The sequence below is a fragment of the Cylas formicarius genome, unplaced genomic scaffold, assembly GCF_029955315.1.
Source record: "Cylas formicarius isolate icCylForm1 unplaced genomic scaffold, icCylForm1.1 PGA_scaffold_7__23_contigs__length_41026272, whole genome shotgun sequence".
Lineage (NCBI taxonomy): Eukaryota > Metazoa > Arthropoda > Insecta > Coleoptera > Brentidae > Cylas > Cylas formicarius.
Window position 1 is genome coordinate 5348326 of NW_026844352.1, and position 15848 is coordinate 5364173.

A 15848-nucleotide genomic window follows, 5' to 3' on the forward strand; every position below is an offset into this window, starting at 1 on the left:
TTAATCTCCATGGCTTCCAATAAATTTAATTTTCTACTTTTTGTGGCTGTGTTTTTTCGTGTTTAAGTGTGTAGCATAATTCGAATCTAGACTATTGTTTCTAAATGCTCTTTTATGTTCGTTAATGCGTGTCTTAAAGGATCTACCTGTTTGTCCAATATAACTTTTAGGTACGAAATCCGCATTTCAACCTGATTTTTGAGGTTTTGGACAATTCGTTTTATTGTTTTTTAAAAATTTTCCTATTGTGTTGTTGTTAGTTCTGAAAGCTATTTTTTAAAACTTTTTCACTGAATTTTCCTATGTATTCAAATGTTTTAAATTTCTGAAAGCTATTTTTTAAAACTTTTTCACTGAATTTTCCTATGTATTCAAATGTTTTAAATTGTTGGTGTTCTGTATTAGGTTTCGGATAAATAGAGTTTACTGTTGCCTGGATTTGTTTTTTATTTATAATTTTATAGATAATGGACGGATTGTAGCCGTTGTTTAGTGCAATTTGTTTAATGATATTAAGTTCTTTGTTGTAATTTTCTGTTGAGAGGGGCGTAGTAAGAAGTCTGTGTATAAAAGAGTGAAATGCCATTTGCCATGCCATGTTGTGTGTATAAGGGTGATTTGAGTTGTTATGTATTACTGTGTCGGTGTGTGAAAGTTTATGATAAATGGTAAAATCCAGTTTTTTTTGCGTTTTTGTAATAGTTAAGTCCAAAAAATTAATAGAGTAGAGTTATCCTCTTCAATCTCGATAGTGAATTTTATACGATTATGTTTAAATTACATTAACTCATTATATTTGTAGTCTTATCTATAACTTTTATATTCAACCTGACAACGAGATAGATAAATTACAATGATGAAGGGCTGTTTTCTTCACTCAAGATGGTATGGCGCGCAGAATTACAGGACTGAAGAGTTTGATCATATTAGAACTACTTTTTCTCAGAAACTAATGGTTTTGGTTTGTGATTGACTACATAGTTTTAATTTTAGATTTAATGCAATTTTATTATGATATTTTGTTTATAACTAAATATTTTTATGTTTAACTAGTACTAGAAAGAAATGATTGTTAATGTAACAGTATGTACGATATTATGTTTCTACACAAGAAGTAAAATGCTTAGGTCATTTCAAAATCATTTATTAATAACAAATATTTTATTTTTATCTAATCTGTCATGAGAGCAGGGCGTAAGGAAAAGACGTGGAAGGAGCTAGATTAAAAAACCAAATAAAAAAAAATGTTCCTTCGTTTTTGAGGAAAAAAATAAAAACTGAAAAATAGTTAAACGTACAATAAAGACAAAGAACTTATTATTTTTAGTTAGCATTTTTTTATGTTGCTTAACCAAAAAAACGAAACATTTTACTTACTCACAACGTATATCAGAACAGCGTATTCGAGAATTGTGGGATAATTTCCTCTTTGTTTCGCTTTCTTCTCGATCACGAACGCTTTCATCGATTCCGAGCCAAAAAATTCGAAAAATAGATCTTCTGCCCGTAAAGAAACCAGGATGAGGAGCACTGGAAGAACATAATCAGACCACGAATCCTTGACATGGAATGGAGGGATAAACAGCAGAGCCAAGAATGTATACCGTAATTCCTTTCTTACGTATAATTTAACGAGATTCCTTTAAAATTCTTTGTTCCGATTTAATTATTTAAAACCGTTAATTAGATCGTCAAATTTAAAATCAATATAGGTTCAAAAAGAAATAATTGTTATTTCTGTATGAAATATCGACATAAAACACTTTTTCAAGACGGTGACGATGGTTACATGGTTATTTCATGCAATAACTTCTTTGTTACTTTACGTTACTTTACTTTTTTTGAAGATTATTTTAGAGTGATCATTTCTGAGCAAAAAATTTATACTACATTTTTATCGATTTGCGTTGTAATGTTGCATTTAAAATTCTTCAACTTTTTTCAGTAATTTAATTTTTCCAAAAATTACTAGTTTTTACACTTGGGGTGCTTCGCCTTTTAAAGTCAATGAAGTATTTTTTCCCATTCATTAATTCAGCTACAAAATAATCCATACCTAATCTTTTTTTCACTTTACCGGCACCACAATAAATTTTATGAATTTATTTGCTCATTTGCACCTATAATAAAACCATAAGCTTAAACAGAGAGGAGTAAAGTAGTAATAATAAATCGTAAATTATTAAAAATAAGGTTTCTTACATACTTAACCCATATTATCCAAGCATAAAAAAACACTTTTTCGCTCTGAAATTATTTTTTTTTGTTTCACTTAAGAATACATTACATGAGTCAAAAAAAAATCGAAGCATATAAAAAAATACTGGTGCGTAAACCAACCACTGGGAAAAGACATAAGATGTAACATATATTTTATATATAAATATACAAAACAAAGTTCAAATTCGACAGAAAACAATTAAAAGTAGATTGTTTTAAAAATAGAACCTGATTTAATACAAAAAAACGCATAATATTTTATGGTGCGTAAGCGCACCACTGGTAACACCCGGTTTCATTTTTGGTGATATTTTACAAAGCATGAAGTATGTAAATGCACATTACTCTTATTACAAACGTAAATTGTGTGGCTGTGGCAGATTCTACATCTACTTCGGGCTTTATTAGCATCAACAATCACGAGGTGACCTTAATTATCATAACGCACTTCATCTATGGCAGGTGCAAGATTTCTTTGAGTAATTGTTTTATCAGTTTTTAAAAGTCGCAAAGCAATGTAAGAATTAAAATCTACCTGGGAAATCTTTTGTTCGTTGACAATTTTATACAATTTCAATGCATTCACTACTAAACTATCCAATGAGTTACAAATAAAGGCCTTCATCATTTTATTCCAAATACCTGGCACCTGTAATTAGCAATTCCCTTGTGATGTAAAGCTACCCCACCCATACAACTATTGTATTGGCAATTATCTAAGGTTGGGGTATATTAACATATTTCCGTTCTTTTCTATTATAGCGTTTTACATTTTGGACAGGATCAAAGAAGGGTCTAACTTTTGAAAATTTATCATTTTTATCGAACAGATTATTGTCAGATAAGTGCAAGTTTTGCTTTATCAATTGGAATCTATTGCGGCTCATACTAAAGATAACCCGAGAACAATAAAATGCCTCCAAATTTAAAAGTTCATTTTTTGACAACGAGAATTCATGGCGGTTATTGTCTTGAGCATATTTAAAACGAAAATTTTAAAATTAAATAAATCACTTCGTCATCAAAAAACTTAAAAAATATTTCAAGCCGAGTTTTTCCAGAAAGCCTATTTTTTGGTTCCTCACATGATCTAAATTCATCGTATATAGGTGCATGAGTGTACTTAATCTGACCTTCACTCCATTTGATAGTAGAAGCAAGCCTGTCGTTTGCAGAAAGCATACGTCTTCATTTGAATTCCAGGGTTTCATCATCTGATGAGTTCCATTCAGGTTCAGTAGTTGATGAATTACAGGACTATTGAAGGACAGCTGTATCATTCAGTGTATGTAACCCGAAAGTTCGAACTATATCAGTTGGTTCCCCAAACTCTTGTAGACTTATTATCACTTCATAGACTTCGTAGACTTCGAAGACTTCATATCTTCTTCGTCAGTCAAGGTATCCACGTCGGGTGGAATATAGACCGCGTCAATATGTTCTGTAAATATTTCTTCACGTTATTTTTAGCATAAATTTATGAGGAATGGAATGCTACAATACATAGGAATACGTAAATCCAAATAATACTTACGACATTCATTGTTATTGTCCTCATCCACCACGATCTCCTCCATAGCCGCCTCTAATTCCTTTTAAGTCAATTACCTCAGAAATGCAATATTTTACGAACTGTAACGTTCACTTCATAAGGCACAAACTAATACTAAAGAACACGCTAATTGTTGGATGTTTATTCTACATGCGCTGACTTGTCTAGACTTGCAATAACAAAGTTTTGTTTCACAGGTAAAACCAGTGGTGCGTTCACGCACCAGTAAATATTTTCAAAAAATAAAGCATAATCAATATAGTATTTCCAATATATATTTTCTGGGATGTAATCTACATGCTATAAACTTAACAAAAATGGCAATACAAATCCAAAATATTTTTTTTTTTACTATTTTGGATTTACTTCAAAATGTAATTCAAATTTATGTACCGCTTTTGTTAACTTTTGAAGTCATATATAAGATCTTTCCTTTACACATAAATTCGCGATTTTTACGGTTTTGTGTCCTTTAGTAGTGATAATAATAAAATTCCGAAACGGATGTGCAAAAATAGAATAAAATGTTGAATAGGTGGTGCATTCACACACCACTGGGACAAAATGGGTTAATAAATGTCGTAGGTCCAAATATATTCGTCTATTATCAACACCCTGTAGCATCTAATTCAAATTGCCTTGCATATATCTTTTACGTCATCTTCGAATAACGCCATTATCAAATGTGAGTGATCTATTATTTATCTGTCTTTAAAAATAATACTGCTGGAAAAATTAAAACATTGAAAAAATATTCGCTTTAGGTATGTATTATTCACGAATAAGTTGAAGACTTTTAAACGGAATTCAAAACCAAACTGTGCGACCCTGTATCCCTTAAAATAATTTAATAACGACTTGAGATAATGACGAAAACCTAGGTTTTAATTTCACGTTTCCACTGTTAGGTCCATCGTGGCTTACCCTTCGCTTAAAATATACTTACACAAAAAGAAGAGGTACGACGAAGCGTGAATCAAAAATTTCATGAACGGCTTCCGCATCAGTTTCCCGGTTTTGGTTTCGGGGGCCAGCATGTACAACATGCAGTAGAAGGGAAACAGGAGCGCCACCCTCACTATAATCAAGATTTTGTTCATGCTTGATTTTCTTCTGAAGCCTGGGACGCCTTCGTACCAAAACGCAGCCAGCAGTTGTTGGATGTTGGGATGGGCCACAAACTGTTCAAAAACTCATGATATTTTTATTATTTATTTATTAGTTCTGCCGATTAACTTCAAATTTAACCACTATTACTTATAATAAACTTGAAAAGTTTATTATAAGTAGAGATTATTCTTGTTTTCTTCGATTTTATGCTTATAATTGTTATTCTTAACATTAGACAAAAGGGCTTTAAGTTTATTTCTGTAGCTCTTATATTGATTAACTTTAGCAAAGCTGTAATTTTTCTGAAGTTGTTTTAGAGTTTGTCTCGAGTTTTAATAGAGTTAATCAAGGCATTAGCAATCCAAGGCTTCAATTTATTACGATCTTTTATTTTAACTTCTGTTCTACATTGATTTAAATAGTACTGAAAAGTTTCTATAAAATGGCCTTTTTGTCAGTTTGCAGATTCTAATTTGAGTTTCAGTGCGTTGTAATTTGTTCTGTCTTTGTTTAATCTCACATTGGGTTTGCTATTTTGTTGCTATGGATTTGATATATTTAACATGACATGATCTGTTATGTCATAGTTTCTTACATAAGAGGTAAAATGAAGATTTTCGACCTGCAGATCAAGAAATGATCCAAACATGTCTAGCCTGTCGAGTAATATGATTTATATAAGACTCGAATCAGGAAATGGTGTTTAATTTTCGTATAATCGTTTATTCTTGCTATTCGAAGATTTGTCCCTTGATCTACGAAACAATATGTTTCGTCTACCTATCCGTCGGAATCCAAGGTTTCCCGACTGGCGCCCCTTGGATTTTGATGTATGCAAAGAAAAGTTTATTACCTTCGTGTTATTGTTTTCTGTATGTCGTGTATTATCCGTTGTTGTTCCTTTTTATTGCATTCTTTGAGTGTTCTGTGTTCATGTCATATAATTAAAACCTCTTTTAAATAATTTATAATATTCGTAATTATAGTTGCTTCTGAAACAACCGTTTCCTGTTCACCCATAAAAATCACTTAATAGCTTTATTAATTCGGCCAGTACTACTTTCTAAACCCTCAAATTAAACTCCAAAACTGGTCTGACTAGAGTGACTTTTAAAAAATATTATTTTTGAGCAAAAAAAACAGACACTAGACTAGCCACTAGGGTGCTTAAACCATTTTTTTTATATTTTTTTTTTAGCTCTTACCCTCTCAAATGTTCCTTTTTGATATAAAAAAAATCCTCACCAGAGATGAGCCCTGCAGCTCAACCCTAAGAGGTCGCCATTATTATTTTAGTTTTCCATTTAAATAACATGGGAAAAAATATTTTTTCACTAAAATTAAATTTACGTATAATGTTCCCAATTTTTTACAAAATAACAATTCATATTGTTAAAGTTGAGTCTTTAGGCTTATAAAAAAATAAAAAAGTATGAGCATCATTAAAAGAAGATTAATTACAGTTATTTGAAAATTACCAAATTTTGAACTTTTCAGAAATAACTTCTAATAGTTTTTTATCTACATAATATCTCAAAATTTTTATCCTAATAAATAGTCAGTGTTTTATTTCTATGGATTTGAAATTTGAAAATGGTTGTCAGTACAGTACGGTACAGTTGTCAAATTATCAGTGTCTGCAATACATACATATATTATGAAATTATTGCGTATTGTCATTCTTTAAAGCTCTCAGTAATTTCATTTATTATCAGGAAAATGATTGAAAAGAGAATTTATTTGGTTGCTTTTTCATGTAGAAAATTAAGTAAACGAAAATTACCGAGTATAAGAAAAGTTTTACAATTATTTTTCTACAAGCATACAGATTCTAACCTCACAATTCGACAGTGTTTTGATGAAGCGATTCGTGATGTTATGAAAGTTTGGAACCTACTGGCATTCCCGTCTGTCAACCATATAACGCTATTTCTAAAATCATGAAAGTTTATCGAAAGTTTATTGAAAAAAAATTAAAAAAAAAAAAACTTAGGAACAAAAAATTAAGGAGCATATATTTAAAAATCGCCTTGAGAATTTGTCATACCTCAGTCTAAATATTGAAATAAAGAATGGAAAACGTCAAAAAATTGTAATCGATGATTACATGTAATAATACATATCATTCATTTTATCATTCATTTTTCAGTTATCATGAGTTCTGCAACCCACACTACGTACTGACGACCATTTTATAAATTTGTAATCCATAAGAATAATAATACTGACTATTCCCTGATTTAAAAAATGAATTGAAAAGTATTGAAAAAACGACATATTTTAAATTCCTTCTCTTATGCAGAATTGAAATTGTCAATTTTTTTAAATTCATTTTTGTATTCAGGGTCAGTTAGGATAAAAATTTTGAGAAATTATGAAGATAAAAAATTATTAGAAGCTTTTTCTGAAAAGTTCATAGTTTAGTAATTTCTAAATGTCTGCAATTAATCTTCTTTTGATGATAATCATACTTTCTTATACGGTTATGGAAAGCTTATAGACTCCACTTTAACAATATAAATTGTTTTTTTTTTGTAAAAAATCGCGAACATTATACGTAAATTTAATTTTAGTGAAAAAAGATTTTTTCCCTCCTTAGAGTTAAGCATTTTTTATATAAAAAAGAAACATTCGAGAGGATAAGAGCTAAAAAAAAAAAAATTTGAAGCACCCTACTACCCACCTTCTTCTGTTTGTACATAATGGCCAGCTCAAGTCTGGCAAATTTCATGTGTTCGCCCTCCTCAATAGCTGAATTATCTGGGTCGTGGTTCAAAATAATCGCCAACTCTTGTGAGCTCCTCGATTGGTGCAGCAAATCGACTGCAAATTGCTGACACTGGCGCCTGAGATCCATGTACTCCGATTTGCATTCCTTTAGAAACGGAAGCGGACTTATACGATCCCCTTCGAATGGTTTACGCTTACCGGTTCGGCGAAGGCCGGCCAAGTTACGCAGTTCCCATGAAAGCTGAAAAGCCGTCAGCAGCGGATCGCTAGACGATAGTGCGATTAGTGATGGACTAGCCAGTGCTCGATATTCGTTCAGTCTAGATAGCGAATGACGCAAGGAGTCCTTTTCGGATTCTCTAATACATTCGTCACAACCACACCTAACGGTACAAATACAGAGCATTTCAGTGACAACTATCCAGAAGGCGTCACTTTTACGAAAAAATAAAAAACGCTTCAAAAATCATATAAAGCAGAAGGTATATTTCTCTTGGGACACTGCCATATCTCAGAAACTGTAGGGGATGGAGCCAGTTAAATACAAAAGTTAATGGCGGTGTTACAAACCATCAATTTATTTTAATGTTGTATATACTGGGTGTTTCATTATTTTTTACAAAACTTCTGTATTCCTCCTGCGTCTGTTTTTGCTGAGTCGAACTTGCTGACGTTTCGCCAATCATCCTGTTGGCTTCTTCAGAGCTTGACTAAAACTGTTTAGTCTCAGTCAAGCTCTGAAGAAGCTAAGGCTCTTTCTTGGAAACTTCTGTTCTTCTCAGCATATATCTCTGATATTCCTTTTCTATTGAAACTGCTTTCCACTTTTTAAAAAAATGAAGTATTTAGTTAAAAGATTAACGAGAACCTAAGTTCCTCTATATATATATATATATATATATATATATATATATATATATATATATATATATATATATATATATATATATATATATATATATATATATATATATATATATATATATATATACAGGGTTTTTCACTTAAAACTCCGCACGCCAATAAGTCCAAAACGAAAAGAAATATTTAATTTATGTAAAAAGTAGTTAAAGTGTGGGGTCAAGTAGATATTTCCTAAAGTTTAAAAAATTCGACGCCTGCAAAGAGCTGGGCGTCGCGACGCGTCGAAAAATTATTCGATTGCAGAGACTTTGAAAATACGCGCATACAAAAGTACATATTATTTAAAAACTTTTTTGTTATTTACTCAAACTTATTTACTTTACCCGTTTCTAAGTTATACCGATTTAAAATAAATATTTCTTGATTAATAAAAAATGTTAACGCTTATTTTTACCCATGAATGTTAGTTACTATGGCAACCATTGTCATCGCAGTTGTTTTAAGTGCAATTACAAACGTAAGTTGTTATTGCTGTATCAAAAAATTGTTACATTTTGTCACAAGAAATATCCAAATTAGTTCGGTTTAAAAAAAACTAAGAATTATTATGTGAAAATGGTGCAATTTAGCAATGAGGAAAAAGTAGACATGTTACTGGTGTTTGGAGAATGCAGATGCAATTGTAGAGAAGCAAAAAGAGTTTACGCACGGCGTTATCCGCATAGAAGAGTCCCCGATGCAAAAAGCTTTTCAAGTTTATGTAAAAACTTAAGAGAATATGGCAGCTTCATAAAACCTAAAAGAGATAGGAACAGGACGGCCCCAAGATATCCCTATCAGAGATAAAAAAAATACCGGTGTTACCATAAGTTCTTTGTGGAGAATTCTACATAGAAACTCTTTTCACCCGTACAAAAATAAACTAGTTCATAAACTAAAACCAGGCGATTATGCTAGAAGAATGTATTTCTTAGCGACATTGTCCGATTTGTATAGCCAAGATGCAAATTTTCTCTCGAAAATTTTATGGAGCGACGAAAGTCGATTTCAAAATAATGGAATCGTTAATAGACACAACTGTCGTTTTTGGTCTGAAAACCATCCTCGTTGGATTACAGAAATAGGTAACCAACGAATTTTTAGTATCAATGTTTGGTGCGGCATATTAAATGGATTCCTTATTGGACCTTACTTTTACGAAGGAACTTTAAATGCAGATCGATATTTAAGATTTCTTCAAACTACACTTCCGGAACTATTAGAAGAAGTGCCTCTTGACACTAGAATGAATATGTGGCTACAGCAGGATGGTGCGCCTGCACATAATGCCCAAATAGTAACGAGGTATTTGAACCGAGAATATCCCAATAGATGGTTTGGTAATAATGGACCGGTAAGGTGGCCGACGAGGTCCCCTGACATTACACCACCAGATTATTTTCTTTGGGGCTACCTAAAAAACGTTATCTATGAAGAACCTATCGAAGATATGGCTGATCTCATTAACAAAATTAGTGCAGCGTGTGCCGCTATCACAAGAAGGACTCTCCTACAAGTGACCCAAGCTCATCTGTTAAAAGTTTTTGATAGTTGTGTTTGAGCAGATGGACATAATTTTGAACAAAATTTTTGAAATGTCTTATTATGTAGTTAATTGCAATAATAATTTTGGTTATTAACTTGTAGGTATTTTACTGTTTTTTCATTTATTTATCATGTTATCAGAACTAAATCGATAAAAAATAATAAATAAAATCATACTAAAATAGTTGAAATCTATTGTTTGTAATTGCACTTAAAACAACTGCGATAACAATGGTTGCCATAGTAACTAACATTCATGCCATACTTGTAAAAATAAGCGTTAATCACATTTTTTTATTAATCAAGAAATGTTTACTTTAAATCGGTATAACTTAGAAACGGGTAAAGTAAATAAGTTTGAGTGAATAACAAAAAAGTTTTTAAATAATATGTACTTTTGTATGCGCGTATTTCCAAAGTCTCTGCAATCGAATAATTTTTCGACGCGTCGCGACGCCCAGCTCTTTGCAGGCGTCGAATTTTTTAAACTTTAGGAAATATCTACTTGACCCCACACTTTGACTACTTTTTACAGAAATTAAATATTTCTTTTCGTTTTGGACTTATTGGCGTGCGGAGTTTTAAGTGAAAAACCCTGTATATATATATATATATATATATATATATATATATATATATATATATATATATATATATATATATATATATATATATATATATATATATATATATATATATATATATATATATATATATATATATATATATATATATATATATATATATATATATATATATATATATATATATATATATATATATATATATATATATATATATATATATATATATATATATATATATATATATATATATATATATATATATATATATATATATATATATATATATATATATATATATATATATATATATATATATATATATATATATAGTCAGTCTCACAATTTTCTAGCTTACTGGATGTAGCAGTTATTTCAAAATTTTACACAAATTCCATCCCTACAAAATTAAATTAGTCAAGTACCTGCAATTTTGTGAATTGTGCAATATGTGCTTTTCCGACAAATGTTCACTTCGGAAAATGATTCACACGTAATAAGGAAGTTTCATAGTCAAAAGCTCCAAAAATTTAACTTATATGGTCAAATTAATAGCGTTTTAGGTGGATACGTAAGCGAGGCTCAATATTCAACCGATTTAACCCCTCTGGACTTCTTCTGATGGGGATATCTGAGAACTAAAAATGTCGACACATAACCGAAGACGTGTTACATAATATTCAATTTGAGCATGTTATAAAATAATTTAGGGTTGTTTTGTGGACTTGTTTCCAAATAAATTGTTAATATTAGTAAATTGGAACCAATGACTTTTACTATTTTTGGAGTCCTCGTGTCAAAAATTAAGACAATTTTATTTTATTTTATTTTCCTTTTAAATATTTGTCGTCAGATATAATCAGATATATAAGTTCAGTTAGTGTAAGGTGGCTATGACGGCGTTTAAACAAAACAAGTGCTAGAAGGCTGCTTGCGTATTATGTTTACCACGGAGGAAAAGATTGATATGTTAGAAAGTTACATATCAAACGATAAAAACCGGACCATGGCTCTTAGAGACCATACTAGAAAATTTCCATTAAGTGGGCGCCCAGAAAAAAAGATCTTCGACAGGATTTACCAACACTTGGAACTTTGAAGAAAGAAAATCTGGACGTCGTGATATAATGCGGAGAATCACATATTGGCGAAACCAAACGATCTCTAAAAATAAGAGTTGAAGAACATAAGAAACATGCAATGAAGGGTGAAACGCAAAAATCAGGTATCGGAGAACACGTGTGGACCAAACAACACAACAATGGTCCAGAGCGTGGGTTTTTCACAGAGAGCAGCATTGGAGAAAGCGCAAATTTAAAGAAGCAGTTTCCATTAGAAACAATGAAAACATCTTCAGCAATCTAAGCGTGGATATGCCAACAATTTGGCAACCTCTAATAAGGCGCACCAATGCTTGACTACACCCGACTCCGTCATGGATGAGCGCCGTCGCCTAGTATATAAACCTTAGAATTAAGTTTAGTTTACACTTGATAACGGGTAGTGATACAACTGTCCGAAGTTCGACATCCCTGTGCTGAAATTTTAACTCATCTCTTACGAAAATGTTATCTAAATACGCATCTCCTCTGGTCGCGGCATACACCGTCTGTTTTAGACCAAAGTTAGTGTTGGTTTCGTTTCACATTAAAGTCTACTGCTATTTTAAGGTTCTTTCTGGCGTCAAGAGAATTCAAAACTTTGTCTATTGCTTCAATACAGGAGTCAAAATGAACATATTGAAACCCTTTAAATACATACAGCAAAATGCAAAAATATTTTTCAATATTGTAGTTAACTTCAAAGTTCTCTTAACATAAATAACTGTACCTCCACCTGTAACTGCCTGTCTTGCACTATTACCTGCAGCAACATACCCATTAATACCGAATGAAGATATATGATGTATAAAATATCAAAATTCTTGTTAGATATAAATGCTTCAAACTGTAATCCTCTATTGCGTAGGGATCTTACGTTTACATCTAACTGTTTTAATTTTTTTGTACCTTCTTCCAAGTAGTTTACATTGATCTTCTTTTTAAGTTGTCTATTGGGTCCTGTTATAAAAAGAGTTAGGTCTAATAATTGTGTTTTTGTTATTATTTGCAGATTCGGGTAGATTTTCTAGAAAGTATTGTTCTAATCTAAAGTAGAATTCATTAAATAAAATTTGTTTTGGCCATAAACTTTCTTGATGCACCTGTTGCTTTAATGTTGGTTCAACTCCGACCATGAAATATTGGTTCTTTTCACTTTTGCTTTTCGTCGGCAATTTTTTAACAACAGTGTCAGTAGAGTTCGAACGTTTTTCTATATAATTTTGTATTAACTCTATACACCCTAAGATACGTTTTACCATTGAATTAGAAGCTAATGATAACCTCCTATTATTAGATATTCTTATCAATAGTAAATCAGACCTAACATTGGGTTATTCTGTTTATAGGGCGAAAAATTATCTTAATCAGAACCACTGAAAACAGAATTAAAACACATCTGCTTTACCCTCTAATAATTTCCACATTAGAAATCCTTCCCTTCAAAACATCACTCAAAAACCAACCCTTCACCACTTTTCTATAGAGATAGATATTTGTAATAGCTTTGAAACAGTGCATCACTGATTGAAAAAATGATAAACTTTTGCACAAAACGGGTTTCCAAGATAGCAATTACGTGATGGCATCGCAGAACCTCAAAAATAATTTCCAGCAATTTCTTTTGCCCGATTTAATAGCAGAGTTTTCTTACTTGACGTCGTGAGGCATGGGAATCGAAGCTCCCCTGTCCAATAAAATTTTCAATATCTCGTAGTTATTCCTATGTGCAGCCAGGATAAGCGGAGTGATATCCGGCGTAAACATGGCTGTGTTAATGTCGACTTTTTGCCAACTCTGAAACAATCACACACGAGATACACAATGCACAATGCACCAGAAAGGTATTGTGTTACATATGGCTCCGCCTCTTGGTGTATGAGCTCTTCATGTTCCAGCAGCAGTTCCACCGCTTCGACGAATTCGACATTTATCGCGTGTAATAGGGCGTCCCTGGTCTCCACGCCCATCACAACCAGAAGCTCTACCATTTCCAAGTTTTCTTGGTCTATCGCTATGGATAAGGCGCCTCTGCCCAAGCTATCCATGCAGTTTATATCGAAGGTTTTTTTGCGTTGAACCTTCTGCAATAAACTGCAACAGAAATCTAATATTTTTCCAGGCATTAACACTGCTTCCATTACTATGTGTTCAAGTGAGGTAAGTAGCCTAATATGGTATAGATCTAAATACCTGATATAATTATAATTCTTAAGACATTCAGTTCGATCCCTAATGAGTTCATCAAGTCGTATACTGTCAAAAATCTACTATTATCTAGATTTAATTGAAGAAAAAGTAACCATAATTAAGTGGTATTATGCAGGGAACAGAACCTTATTAGAACAACTCGAGTCCAAAGGCACCATAATAAATAGCTGCCAATGTTCAACTGAGAATGTTGATAACAGAGCAGAAGAAAAGGACAATAGAGATTGCATGTGGAGGAAAACAAAACGATAAGTACGAGGATTCTTGGACATCAAGAGCTCCGGGAATGCAATGAAGAAAGTAAAGTAGCCTTTCGGTTTGAAATTATGGAAAAAAATATTTCTTTTACACTCAGCAACCAACCAAATGTTCAAAACTATGCATTTATTTTAAAATAAAAGACTGGCGGATCAAATTTACAGCCGTTCCTTGATATACTGACGCTGAGGAAGCAGTTGCACACAGGAACTGTTTTATTATTGGTAGCTTTTGCGATCTCCACCAGTGTATTCCATTTACGGTTTTGAATGTTTTGTATTTTTGACAAAGGCAATTCTACAACATTCTCGAAGATATATTGAAATTTTTCCGTTGTTCTACAGCATCTGATACTGGCGTCTTTTCTATGAGTGTCAATGCATGCTCGAACTAGTAGCACAAATTGTTTTGTTTGTCAATCCTTTACGAAACTACTATAATTAGGCTGATTTTAGTTTTTTTCGCGAGACGTATTCGACAGGGACAATTTATAGATCGAGAAAAAAACAGAAATATTCACGCGAAAAGCTCGTTGTATGTATGTGGTACTATATTGTTTATAGTGTCTTAAAAATACAAAAAAAAACGGGAAATCAATTCAAATAAACAAAATTTTTGATTTTTTAAAATAAAAATCAAAGTTTTCCCAACACCGTATTTATGATGTTTAATCTATTTAGGTTTTTTTTAAGTTTCCAGAAGGGATGTTAGAGGAATATATTCATTGAACTTAGTATACCGTACTTGCCAATTTGTTTCTGTTTTAAATTGGGCTGTATTAAAGTTTTTATTTTTATTTTTGAAATATATTATCAATACAGATACTAGTTTTACTTGTTTTACTATACTTCGAAAACGCTTCCGCTCTAGTTAAAATAGGGCCAAAGTTTGATTTATTTTTTATTTTTTATATTATACGCTTTTTGTAGAACTATTTTGTCGCACGCCACAGGGTAATTTCGTATTTTATCCGCCTTTTTACTTTTAATGTTATTTTACAATAAAACAACTACTGTTGAGGTGGGCCCTTACCGTCTGACATTGCCCAAATCACCTCTCTCGATTGCCAATAGATATTTTTTCTCTTCTAAGGAAAGCGTTTTCGGTAAATTCGGCATGATGATATTTTTCCTTGTTATTTTATTTTCGACGTCCTCCTGAAACGTACGCGTTTAGTTTACCATCTGGTAAAATCACTCGCATATATTCGACTACCTCGTCGCTTTGGGTGCCCATGGCGACAGCAATACAAAACGCACTTAAAATGGCACTGTAATCTCCCAATAGCAGAAACCTACTGGGGAGTTTGTGTGGTGCCTTTTTACGGGACACGTATAATCGCATTATTACATTTACAAAATTGAATTAGCCTCGAATATTGCAAGGAAACCTGAAAATATTAAACAGATTTAACGTTCACCTCACATATTTTTGCCGAAATAACTGGTTTATCGTTAAAACTTGACAGTATCTATGGAGCATTCGGAATTTTTCAAATAAACTGTAACTTAACTGAAGTGCAGATACAATTTGATGATACTTGTGAAAGAAAAGTTTGGAAAAATGGAAGTGCGGTCCAGCCAGGAGAGATTCTATGCGAATGTGGATGGAAGAAAGACAGATAGATACTACTAG

At 32.0% G+C, this 15848-nt stretch overlaps 1 protein-coding gene across 1 annotated transcript in view; it reads right to left on the reverse strand.

Annotated features, from left to right (window-relative positions):
* The window catches only part of LOC132704296 (transient-receptor-potential-like protein), a 38993-nt gene extending 23509 nt beyond the window's left edge, over positions 1 to 15484 (reverse strand). Inside the window, 9 exon segments of the mRNA XM_060674194.1 lie at positions 1378 to 1530; positions 4719 to 4953; positions 7566 to 7757; positions 7811 to 7825; positions 7827 to 7995; positions 13399 to 13541; positions 13601 to 13838; positions 15246 to 15370; positions 15429 to 15484. Of these exon segments, the coding sequence (XP_060530177.1) occupies positions 1378 to 1530; positions 4719 to 4953; positions 7566 to 7757; positions 7811 to 7825; positions 7827 to 7995; positions 13399 to 13541; positions 13601 to 13838; positions 15246 to 15370; positions 15429 to 15449 (1291 nt within the window). The 5' untranslated portion in view covers positions 15450 to 15484.
* Positions 15485 to 15848: the final 364 nt, after the last annotated feature.